General features: G+C 37.9%; 1 protein-coding gene across 1 annotated transcript in view; it reads left to right on the forward strand.

Moving 5' to 3' along the window:
* ABCA13 (ATP binding cassette subfamily A member 13) overlaps positions 1–13,650 on the forward strand; it is a 458,452-nt gene that overhangs the window by 141,178 nt on the left and 303,624 nt on the right. Inside the window, exons 22-24 of the mRNA XM_075557314.1 lie at positions 7,081–7,220; positions 9,671–9,784; positions 12,577–12,667. Of these exons, the coding sequence (XP_075413429.1) occupies positions 7,081–7,220; positions 9,671–9,784; positions 12,577–12,667 (345 nt within the window). The remainder of the gene's footprint in view (positions 1–7,080; positions 7,221–9,670; positions 9,785–12,576; positions 12,668–13,650) is intronic.

A 13,650-nucleotide genomic window follows, 5' to 3' on the forward strand; every position in this document is an offset into this window, starting at 1 on the left:
TATGTAATTCATATTTTATTTATTTTTGCATTTGAAGGATGTACATTATACCTCCCAACCATGAAAACATTTATCAATCCAACCATTCACCTACCAGTAGGAACACCTAATATTACTGGCCATTTCACTTATTTCATTCATGTACCCCATTAGGCAATTATTAGTTTGCTAATTTTTCAGATTATAATTTTATCTTTCTTGTTCTATGTCCAACTTTCACATGCATATTAAGCAGGTGACAATGCCATGGCTCGAATCAGACACACTTTAGTCCTCAAAATAACATACTTGCTTTTCAAGAATCAATGCATTTGAATTGTGCTGGAAAGAGTATTCAATGTATTATGGACTATTAAGAGGACAAATCAATCTGTCCTGGAAGAAGTACAGCCAGAGTACTCTTTAGAGACCAGGATGATGAGATTTCATCTTCCATACTTAGGACATGTTTTCAGGAGAGACCAGTCCCTAGAGAAAGACAACATGCTTGGTTAAATAGAGGGGCAGTGAAAAACAGGAATGGTCTCAATAAAATGGATTGACATAGTGATCGCCACCATGGGCTCAAGCATGGGAACGCTCGTGAAAATTGTGTAGAACTGGGCAATATTTTGTTCTGTGATGCATGGGGTCACAATAGGTTGGAACTGACTTAATGACACCTAACAACAATTTTCCAGATGACTTGATAGAAGCTCAGATAACCTTGAGTGAAATGAATAACAAGTGGCAAATATAAGACATATTGATTTCAAATTTCTTATTCTTTACTCATACATGATACCTTTTCTGTAACCTAAATTGCTGCAGCCCATATGAAGCTTATAATTTAAAGAGTAAATTGTTATGTTGGATGTCTTAGCCAGAACCAGTAGACAACAAAAAGAAATCAAAGGAATGCAAATGGACAAAGACGTGAAATTCTCACTATTTACAGATGATATAATTTTATATAGAGAGAATCTCAGACTCAACAAAAAGATTGTTGGAAACAACCAAGGGATTTGGATACAAGTAGCAAAATACAAGCTTAATAAAAAAGAAAGCAACTGTGTTCCTATATGCTCACAAGGAGACCACCAAAAGAGGCATAAAGGAAACAATATAATTTATAAAAGCCACTCAAAAGGTAAAATACTTAGGAATAAACTTAACCAAAGAAACAAAACACTTGTACAAAGAAAACTACAGATCACTATTACAAGAAACCGAGAGACCTACACTAATGGTAGAATGCTTATGTTCATGGATAGGAATACTTCATTTTGTGAAAATTACATAAAGCAATCTACAAATCCAATGCAATTGTGATAAATATGTCAACTTTATTCTTTAAAGAAATAGAAAAACTAGTTATAGACTTCATATGGAAAAGGAAGTCCAGTGTAAGCCAAAAAACAAAAACCAACAATAACAACACAGACAAACAAGGTAGTAAGCATTGCACTACCCAACCTCAAAATGTATTACATAGAAAGAGGAGTCAAAATAGCCTGGTACTGGTACAATGATAGCTACATAGACCAATGGAACAGAATGGAAAACTCCAAAATAAAGCATCCACCTACAAGCAACTGATTTTCAACAAAGGACAAAAAAATATTAATTGGGATAGGGACAGCCTCTTCAATAAGTGGTGCTGGGAAAACTGCATCTCCATATCCAGAAGAATAAAACAGGACCTCATCATATGCACAAGAACAAACTCAAGATGGATTAGAGACCTAAATGTAAACTCCACAGATATAATCATCAATTAGAGATTTGGGACAAACTTAAAGGCTCTATTGCGAGACAGGCATACACAGTCTACTAAGTATAGTAAAGGCACACACAAGGGAGTCGATGACTACCCTTTAATAAAATCAAACACTTAGGCACATCAAAAGACTCCATCAAAGGAGATTAAGGATTCAGAAAAAAATCTTTAGCAATGACACGACAAACAAGGGTTTAATTACCAAAATCTATAGATTACTGCAACACCTTTGTAAGAGAATTACAAACTATGTAATAAAGTGGACAAAAGACATGAATTGACAGTTCAGCACAAATGACACTGAAATGCCTCCCAAACACATGGCTCATGATTACTAGTCATTTGGGAGACACAAATCAAAACTATGACAGCCCAATTCATAAAGCAAAACAATATGCTGGAGACGATGCAGAGATATTAGAACTCTTATTATGCGGACACATTATAACACAGCTGGTAGGCTTGTAAACATAGACAACCATTGTGGAAATCAATATGGTACTATCCAAAACAATTGATAATAGAAATCCCATATGACTCAGCAAAGAAGTGAGACACAGAAAATGGATAGCTCTATGCTACCCCATGTTCATTATAGTGCAGTTCACACTAGCAGGAAGCTGGAAACAGCCAAATACCACGTGAGAGAAGGATGGACAAAGAAGCTATGGTATATACACATAATAGAATACTATGCATCCCTAAAATACAACGATGAAACCATGAAACGTCGCATGACATAGTTGGACATGGAAACCATCATGTTGAGTGAAGTCAGTCAATCACAAAAGGACAAGTATGGTGTGAGAGCACGTCTATAAGAAGAAGCACCAAGACACAGGCAGGCTCCTGTTTTCAGGCCGTGCAATCTTCTAAGTCTGCCTTCCAAGTAACAGGGAAGTGAGTCGGCCTAGGGCCCGTGAACTATACACCACCTCCTTGATTTATGCATCTTAAAAACCACTTCGAAAGAGGAGACCTTACCTCAGCTGGAGTCAGTTTCTCAAGATGGGACAGAGTGAAAATACCAATCAGTTTCTGCCATACAACACTGTTCTGAGATCACCCTAAATCAAGACAGTCCTCACTCCTACAAGAGTGATTAGTGAAACTAACTGGAAATTAATATCAAGATACATTTTGTGTGTGTGTGTGTGTGTGTGTGTGTGTTCAGGGGTGGGCTGGGGGGGAGATATGTCTGCCTCTTGGAGAAGGGGATTGCATACACTCTCTTTACGTGTATATATATACACACACACATATTTATATCATATAGATATATCACTCGCTTATTTTTACATGAGAGAAAAGTAGGGCTTTCTAACTTGGGCACTCATGGGAAGTTCAACCCTTCCCTATAGGATTGCTATGAATCAGAATCAACTCCATGATAAGTGAGTTTGCTTGCTTGTTTGTTTCTGTACATCTTGAAAACCACTTTGATGTATATAAAACATAGATACATGGATAGAGTTTGAGTTTAACTTAACTGTCGCCCTAATCCAAGAACAAGTAGACTTTAATCTCATGGTCCTGCTCAGTATTGTCCTCATGAAGTGAAGATATCACTGAAGATACTGGTGTGGTTCAGAGTGTGGTGTAGAAAGCAGAGGGTGCTCAGCAGTCAGAAAGAATAGTATCTGGGCTCTTAAAACAAGGAGCCATTTAAATGAAGCTTCTACTAAGTCCATATGGAAGAACCACACACGCTTGTGTGATCTAAGGATTGCAAATTAGAAAATCCAAATCAGAGGAGGGAACAGTATTGGAGGCTTACATTCTGAGTTCCTGGTTTGTGGAAGGCTGTGTGGATGACAGTGAAATCCCCAAATCCATTTACGTAATCCATCATGTGGACTAAATCTCCAGTGAACACTATGAGTAGGAATCAGGGATGGGAATGACATTGCTTTCAGACAAAGTGTTTGTGGGGTGGATTACTGCAGAGGGAGTTAGGTTAAAATGTGACAACTTGTCATTTGATATCCCTTTTGATCTAATGTAATTTTACCCCAACTTCTAATATTTTCTGCTTTCTTTGTGGTTGAGGTTTTTCTGTTTTATTCTTCCATTGTTGGGTTGTTTTAGACTTTGATTTTGGGGGATATATTTTTCTATATATGAATTCTAGGTTAGATAAATCTATAAAAATAGGAACTGGATTAATTGTTTCCTAGAGGCATGGCAGGGGAGATTGGTAGGTAGTGGAGAGGTAACACAGTGAATTCAAGGGAGAAAAAAATCACTTAAAATTGTGATGATGATTACACAACTTTTGAATATGATTGAACTATTGAAATGTGTATTATTCGAATTTTATGTCGATAAAACTTATAAAAAAGTAAGTTGCTAAGATAAGTAAGAATAGTCTCTATAAGTCAATGTTTTAAAATTCATTAAATAATTATGCTTAGTTTATATTTAAGGGACTACTGTCACTTTTATTGAACATGGTAAATAAAGTAATTCTCTTTTCTTTTGTAATGGACAATGCGATAATATGAAATTAATGGTTAAAATCACTACAACAATTCTCTTTATCCTTGTGCATTTTGAATCATTAGCAAAGCTAAGATAATATTTTAATTTTAAATATTCTCTTTAGGGATTGAAGAATTAGTTACACTTAAGTCTTAAAATGACTCATTATTAATTATCACTCTGATGAAATGTTTACCTTTGTCAGGTATATATTTGATTAGGCAGTCACACAAACATTCATTTGAATCCAAACATTCCCCAGAAGGATGATGAGAGCACCATAAGGGATTAACAGTGTGAAAACAATTAATTTTAAATATATTAAAACCCGGAAGTGTAATAGTTCTGTTTAGGTGCAGCAAAGAAAATTCAATAGCAGCATGTACGCAAACTCCATAATTAAGGTCTTAGTAGAATGAACTGTTGAATTGGTGATTTTCTAGATTAAAAATGAAAAATAGTTTTGAGGTTTTTTTGTGAAAAATACTTGGTTTTTAAAAAATCATTTTTAGGGGCTCTTCAACTCTTATCACAATCCATACATACATCAATTGTGGAAAGCACATTTGTACATTCATTGCCCTCATCATTCCCAGAATATTTGCTCTCCACTTAAGCCCCTGGCATCAGCTCCTCATTGTTCCCCCTCCCTCCCTGTTCCCCCTCCCTCATGAACCCTTGATAATTTATAAATTATTATTTTGTCATATATTGCCCTGTCCAAAATCTCCCTTCACCCACTTTTCTGTTGCTCGTCCCCCAGGAAGGAGGTCACATGTAGATCCTTGCAATTGGTTCCCCCTTTCCAGCCCGCCTTCCCTCCACCCTCCCAGTATCACCACTCACACCACTGGATTCCCTGTGTTTCCAGTTCCTACCTGTACCAGTGAACATCCTCTGGTCTAGCCAGACTTGCAAGGTAGAATTGTGATCATGATAGTGGGGGGGTGGAAGCATTTAGGAACTAGAAGAAAATTGTATTTTTCATCATTGCAACATTGCACCCTGACTGACTTGTCTCCTTCCCGAAACCCTTCTGTAAGGGGATGTCCAGTGGCCTACAAATGGGCTTTGGGTCTCTACTCCGCACTCCCCACTCATTCAGTATGGTAAGATTTTTTTGTTCTGATGATGCCCGATATCTGATCCCTTCGACACCTTGTGATCTCACAGGCTGGTGTGCTTCTTCCATGTGAACTTTGTTGCTTTTGAGCTAGATGGCCACTTGTTTACCTTCAAGCCTTTAAGACCCCAGATGCTATCTCTTTTGATAGCCGGCCACCATCAGGTTTCTTCACCACATTTGCTTGTTCACCCTCTTTGTCTTCAGAGGTTGTATCAGGAAAGTGAGTGTCGTAGATTGCCAATTAAATAGAAGAAAGTATTCTTGCATTGAGTACTTGAGTGGAGGCCCAATGTTCTTCTGCTACTTTAATACTAAACCTATAAGTATATTCACATAGATCTATTTTCCCATCCTCATAGATAGATATATTTGCATATGTACATGCCTTTATTTAGATCTCTATAAATGCCCTTTACCTCCCAGCTCTTTCCTCTATTTCCTTTGACTTTCCTCCTGTCCCACTATCATGCTCAGTCCCCACCAGGGTTTCAGCAATTCCTCTTGGTTACATTACCCTTGATCATGCCCTACCAGGCCTCCCACACCCTCCTCACCACCGATTTGGATAACTTTTTCTCTTGTCCCTGGGTTTGTTAACACCACTACCCCACCCCCCATGTCCCGCTCCCCCCATCTTCCCCAAGAACTGTCAGTCCATTGTTTTCTCCTCCAGATTGTTCATCCAGCCTATTTTTTTAGACAGACCTGTGGAGACAATAACATGCACAAAAACAAGACAGAGCAAAACCAAGCAACAATATACAACAAAACAACAACAAACCAATGACAAAAACAAAACAAAAAACACAAGAAAGAAAAGCTTATAGTTAGTTCAAGGATTGTTTGTTGGCCTTTAGGAGTGCTTTCCAGTCCAGTTTGTTGGGGCACCATGCCCTGGCCCCAAAGTCCACCTTCAGAATTCCCTGGGGACCTCGCCAATCTGTTCCCTTGCTGTTCTGTTGCATCCCTTAATGTTTTGCCTTGGTGTTGTGTGGCAGGATTAGACTGGGTACAATTCCCACACTTTGTCTCTGGTGCTGCCCCCTATAGGGCCATGGGTCAGTGAGGGGTATCATGTCTCACAGTGGGGCCCACCATGTGGTCGTTCCAACTGGGAGCATCGTCCTCACATCCTGGTGGGCCAGGATGTGCTCCACTCTCTCTTCCTCCCCCTTCATCTGCTCCCATGTGCTCCTATCGGACATGTCCCTCTCCCAGAGCTGAGGATTCAATGCAGTCCTTTGAAATAAATTCTTCTGGGGGAAGGGGAAGGTGTCCACTTAGTAGTTGGGGTTCTGCCGGCCCCCAGACCTCTCCACTGGTCACCTACTCCACGCTGGCTTGTTGTATTCACATCTTGGAGTACTGCGTTGAAGTCTGGTTTTTAAGACCATTTTTATTTTCAAGTATCTATGTCATCACTTGTTGTCTTAATAAATTTTGAAACATGCACAGTATCCTGAAGTTTTTTTGAGGCAATAGCTATGAAAAAATATTTCCAATTCAGTGCTCAAGTTCTGAATAGTGGCTTGAAAGATACTTCCTTGATAAATGGCATTGGCATTATTGTTATGTATGTACGTTTTCCTATCATGTATTATATTAAAATATAATACGTTAAAATATTAAAATAAAATATATTAAATGTATATATACTGCATAATGTCTCTGTTATATATATATATGTATATATTGTTTTTCTGTTTTATTACAGCACCATTTTGCATCAAGCTTTATCAGGAAATTCTACAGTTTCCAAATGGTGCATTGGTGTGGGCCTTCCTAAAACCTATATTACATGGAAAAATACTCTATACACCAAATACTCCCGAAATTAATGAAGTCATTCAAAAGGTAAGCTGAAATGAAAGAAACTTAGAGACTGTACAAGTATTACAACAGGAATAAATTATTTAAATATTTAAAAGAATTACTACATGCATAGTTAATAAATATTAACTAGAACTAGAAATTTTACACACACACACACACACACATTTAGCATTTTTTTGGCCTAGATATTTTTCTCATTGTTGTTAAAATTGAATTTCCCGAGTCATTTTCTTAGAGGGTAATATTTTATAGGCGTTGTTTAAGAAAAAATAGTGCACTGAAATGATAGAACATTCAAAACTGTAATTCCCATTGATGTGCGTTTGGCTGTTTCCAGCTTCTTGCTGCTGTGCACCGTGCTTCAATGAACATGCAGAGGCTGCATCTTTTTGCGTCCTGTCTCTTGTTCTTAGGTGTGTCTGTCTCATGGTCGCTTTCCTAGGGCACATGCCATTTCTATTCCCACTTGTTGTAGTTTGTGTCGTATTGCCTCCCCCCCACCCACACTACATGAGATCCAGCTTCTCCACACCCTCGCCATCATTTGTTCAGTTTTTATTATTTTCTAATTGAGCTCTTGTTGTGGGTGTAAGGTCATGTCTCATTGTAGTTTTGCTTTTCATTTTCTAGGTGACTGGCAACCATGAGTGTTTCCTTGTGTGTTAGTGATTTGAGTGTCATTCCTGTGAATTGTCTTTTAATTTCCTTTGACGACCTTTTAATTGGATTGTGTGTTTTTTTTCTTATTGAAGTGTTGCAGAAGTTACTAGTGAGTTCCTCGTCTGTTGTGCTATTGCTAAAGATTTCTTTCCCACCTGTGGATTCTCATTTTACTCTTTTAATGAAGTATTTTGATGCATGGAAGTATTGTATTTTAATAGGTTCCAGTCACCTATTTTGTCTTCCACTTTGTGTCCTTCCTTCATTATACTTGAGAGTCTGTGTATGCCCTGAAATAGTGCCTTTATGTTTGTCCCAGTTTTGTAAATTGATGATTATAGGTCTGGGGTTTACATTTAGGTCTTTAATGCATCTTGAGTTTGTTTTTGTGCATAGGGTGAGTTATGGGCCCTGTTTCATTCTTTTGGATATGGGGATCCAATTTTTCCAGCACCATTTGTGAAGAGAGTGTCCCTTTCCCATTTAATCTTTGAATCCTTGGTACTTTATTTGAAATCAGTTCCTTCTAAGTGGATGCTTTTATTTCTGTGTTTTGTATTCTATTCTATTGGTCTGTATATTTATCATCATACTTACATCTGTTTTGATTACTTGGCTGTGTGTAGTAGGTTTTGAGGTAGGTTAGTGCAAGGATTCCTACTTTGTCCTTTTCTGGGGGGAGGGAGAATTTTTACTTATCTTGCATCGCTTTCCTCTCTATATGAAGTTGGTATATAGCTTTTCCATTTCTTTAAACAATGGTTTTGTAGCAGAATTACATTGTTTTTGTATATTGTTTTAGGGATTATCAACATTTTCATGATATTTAGTCTTTCTATCCATGCATATTGAATATTCTTCTACTAGTATAGATATCTTTTGGTTTCTTGTAATAGTGTTCTGTAGTTTTCTTTATATGGATCATTTGTTTCTTTAGTTAATTTTATTACAAATTATATTATCTTTTGTGTGGCGATTGTAAATGGTATTATTTACTCTCTGTTTTTGAGCTCTTTATTGTGTCTATATAGGAATCCAATTGATTTCTGTTTGTTAAGTTTGTATCCTACTACTTTACCAACCCCCTAGATTGTACCCAACAGTATTTTTTGTGGATTACTATCCACTCTGTAGTGATAGAACTAGGGCTTTATACTCCCATAAACAGTTACAGTCTCAGAAACCCAGAGGGGCAATATTACTGTGTCCTATAGGACCATTGTGAGTTGGCATTGACTTGATAGCAATGACTTTCTTTCTTTCGGGTGGGGGTGGGGGGGGAACTCATCTTAACAAGCTAAGACAAGTGTAGTACTGAGAAAACTTTTCTTTAACAACCCATTAATCACAGAATCATGTTTAAACCTGCGTAATTTGAAATAAACACATACTTGTAATATGAAATGGAATCTAAAAATTAGATATTAGTTAAGCATATAGGTGGATTTTTGAGAAGCAAGCACGGACGAGCATTGTTTTATTTAATTGATATGTATTGGGGACATATCCTGCACCAGCATTGCTTTACATCCTGAAAACACAGTGTTTCACAGGTACTTGTCTCCTGGATGGAGGAAGACAAAAGGGAATGGTGTTTGAGTTTATACTTTAGCTGTGAGGACTTTTCACATTGCATACATCATAAGTATCAGTCAATTGGCATGCAGGTGGAAATGACGGGCTTCTGCTTAGATCATACAATTATTCATAATGTTATGTGCCCAGCTATAGTATTTTTAAAGCACAAAGAAGTCTCCTGAATATATTTTTTAACTTGATTTGAACTATATAATATATGCTTTATTTTTCAGGCTAATTATACGTTTTATTTTGTGGACAAGATAAAGACATTATCAGAAACACTACTGAATGTATCCAGCCTTTTCCAGAGTGGTGGGAATAGTCAGATGGTTAACCAATTTCAGGTGAGTGATGAAGCATTGCTAATCTGGGTTGGTAGAACTACCTGCTCGACTGAGTATGTGTGACAAATCAGAATGATCCTTTAGAAGACTACACCTTCATATCTGGCACAAATGAGCTAGGATAAGCACAGTACTTAGAACAGTGTTTCGCACACTGGAAAAGCTACTGTGTTAATCTGGTTCTTCCAAGAAACAAATGTCAAGATGGAGTTGCATGTGGACAGAAACACCTGGTCGAGCAAAAGATTGAGGGAACAGAAAGGCAGGAATGGCTGTCAGACTGTGGCGTAAATATTACTGTGACTGAACCAGATATAGAAACTTGAGAGAAAACATCCTTTGCGCAGTTTACTAAATGTTGGTTAGTCTTTCCGGGAGTTATTAAGCTGAAGTCGGCTATGGAAGGAACTCTGTGTCATCTGGGAATGGGCTTCAATAGGCATCCCTGTTGCACCTTGTCAGTCACTGGGGATAGCCTGCGCGATGCTTAGTCATCAAGCACTCCAGAAGTGGATTTCAGGGAGGTGGAATTTGAACCCCATACCTGAGCCTACTGGATTATGTTAATTGAAGTTGGAGGTCTGTGGTGTTCATTCTCATTGTAGCCACAGATATATGCTTGCTATTATTGTTATCATTAGTCTACTAAATTTTTGCTCACCGACCTATTTGTTCATACAGAGATCAACAGATCATTTTTTTTGTTTTGCAACTGGCCAGACAGTAAGTAATTGAGACTTTGATGAATTAATAATAATTACGTACAACAGAAATGACAAATTGAGTATGTACAAATTCCCTGATGGTGCCATGAGTTATGCTTTGGGCTAGTAATTTCAGGTCAGTGGTTGAAATTCACCAATTGCTCTAAGGGGGAAAGATGGCTCTGTTTGCCCCTTTAAAGTTTTACAACCTCAGAAACTCTAGATCAGGTCACTGAGTCTGAATCAGCTCCGTGGAAGTGGACAGCCTTTTGACCGTAATTACACAAAGAAACACCTAATGCACTGCCAAGGCCCCCTAGTGGTGCAGTGGTTAAGTGCTTGGTTACTAATTGAAAGGTTGGCAGTTTGAGTCCACCTAGCAACTTTATGGGAGAAAGTGGAACTCTGTTTTTGGAAAGAAGAGAATCTGGAAAACCCATCAGGTCAGTTCTACTCTGTCCCCGGGGTTGCTGTGAGCCAAACGCCACTCCCACCAGCACCCAACAACAACAGCAGCGAGCAAAGAGTTGGGCAAAGATTCCTGGGGAAATGTGTAGTTTATATGCGTACTGTTTACTAACTGGTCTTTTTAGAAATTAAAGCCACCAGTTCCTTCTTTTACATAACTTTTAAGCTTACACAGAATAAAGTATTTTAAGTTATTATTTTATTTCTTTTAGCAGTGGGATCAAGTTTAGTTTATTATGGCTTTATTTTTAAGTCCAGACCTGTGTTTGTGGTTTAGTTCCACTGTTAAATACCTTTGACCTTTGAGTGATTCCTATGCTGATGATACTTTACCCTTTTTATCAGTGAACCCCCCAAACTACACCCACTGCCTGTGGGTTGGTTCCAACTCCTAGTACCTAACAGAGCAGAGGGCGTATATCCTGTGGTTTCTAAAACTAAATCTTAACAGGAGCAGACAGCTTCATCTTGCTCCAGTGGCACAGCTCGTGGGTTTGAACAGCTGACTTTGAGGGTCACAGTCAAATGCTTAGCTCACTGAACTAACAGGGCTCCTTTCAATAGTGAAAAAGCAAAATTGGTTTCCAAATGGTGAGATTGGGAGAGAAAATGAAATAATAAATTACTCAGCACATTGTCTGGCAAATGCCCAAAGAAAGGAGATAAATGAGGTTCTGAAAAAACAAACAGCACAAAACAAAAACCCCAAGGAACATCAGCTGCCAATAATTTTGTTGTTTTTAGATGACGGGTAATTGCCATTTAAATGAGGCAAATATAAGAAATAACAGGCTAACTACTAAAGGTACTAGTCAACTGACAGCTTTTTATCTTAAACATCCCATGTTCTAAGGTTGTGTGCTAAAAAAAGTCATGATAACATACAACAATTGTTGTTCTCTATGGAACTCACAAACTCCAAAAGTAGCCCCTGTTTCAATGCTGAGGTTCAGCCTGACTGCATGAAATGTTCTCCACTGTGGATCTCGCTGAGTCTTGGATCCTGGACGTGTGATGGTTCAATGCAAACAAATGCATGCCTATTGCTATGCAAGGACATTGCGTTTTAGGAAGTGCACGCCTATGATTTTAAAGCATCTCCATAGAAAAACCTTTGTGAAATGAAGCAGAGTGAGAACCCTTCACAATGAGATTGAAATGATAGCTAACGAAATAAAGATGCTTTCAAGGGGAGTGGCTTGAGTATCAAGGATTAAGACACAGTTTGGGGAAAACAATGTAACCGGTCTCTAGTGGCTTACAATAATGACCACCTTTTTACATTTAGATGGTGGAAAATTAAATATGAAGCTATGAAGCTTGTATAATATCACCACTAGTTTTGTTAGCATCGTCCGCTCCAAATTAAACATTTGGTTCATTTTTTGTTTCCAATATTGGTGCAAATCATAATTATAATCTAAATGATCATAGTTATGTTTCTAAAGATAAAATCCTACACAATATGCCCCACTATTTACTATGATGTTTTAGAATCTCTTTTAAGTGGATTCACTTTATGGGCAATTTTTGTACAGTGAATCTTTGAATAACTAAATATTAGTCAGTAAGGAAATTATAGAATTATTTTACTAATGACACTATATTGCTTGCTTTTAGGAAGCCCTGAGAAACAAATTTATAAGAACATTTATAGAGAGCCAGTTGCATATCGATGTAGACAAACTCACCGAAAAGCTTCAGTCGTACGGTAAGTGTGCTGGGTCTGCTCCGGTTCGTATGGCAATGCTTCTGGCAGGGGTCCTCACACTTGGGCCACTAACTAGCTGGTGACACTTGTTTCTGATTTCTCACCTCTAAAATGATTAATTTAAACTAAATCAACTCCAAGGATTTTTTCATACCTAAAATTCTCTGCTTTGCTGATTCAGGGCTGGAATAATAAAGAACTTAGTTAACTTCAGCAACAACAATGAACGCATGGTTCTGATTTGAATTCAAGAATATGAGTTACTAAGTAACTTGACATAAACAGTACTGTTATTACTTTAACAAATTGATTACATTAATGTTAAAAGGTATATCACAGATAAAAATCTATCCATAAGCAAAAACGTGTTGAAACACTGCAATTTATGAATGCATTAATTCCTTAGATATTGATATGTGGACGGGTATGGAGACAGGAAGAGAAGCAGTGGATCATTTTCTTACAGCACAGTCTAGTGGGTGAAGATGAACATGCTTACAAGCAAAGACAATTTGGTGACATGAGAGTTCTCTCATGAACAAACGCGGAAGCTCTATGTAGAGAGGAGATATGCAGAAAGAAAAGAAAACCATTGAGCTCAATCGAGTGTCAGTCAAGTGCAGGTCATTACTATGGCCGGGTTTAGAAGAAAGGGGCTAAGATTTGCCTGACTTATACAAGTTCAGAGACTGTGACTATCAAACAATCAGTTGTGGTGGAATTGGTTTTACCATTGAGTGACCCATGTGTGCCAGATATAACATGCTCCATATAATTTTCTTTCTTGAAAAAAATACTTTTATTGGGGGCTCTTACATCTCTTATCACAATCCATACATTCATCCAGTTGTCAAGCACATTTACACATATGCCGCCATCATCATTTTCAAAGCACTCTCTTCCCACTTGAGCCCTGATATCTGCTCCCCATTTCTTCCCCCTCCCTCCCCTGCCCTCTCTCCCTCATGAACTCTTGATAAATT

This window comes from Tenrec ecaudatus, chromosome 9 (assembly GCF_050624435.1).
Source record: "Tenrec ecaudatus isolate mTenEca1 chromosome 9, mTenEca1.hap1, whole genome shotgun sequence".
In the NCBI taxonomy this organism is placed as follows: Eukaryota; Metazoa; Chordata; class Mammalia; order Afrosoricida; family Tenrecidae; genus Tenrec; species Tenrec ecaudatus.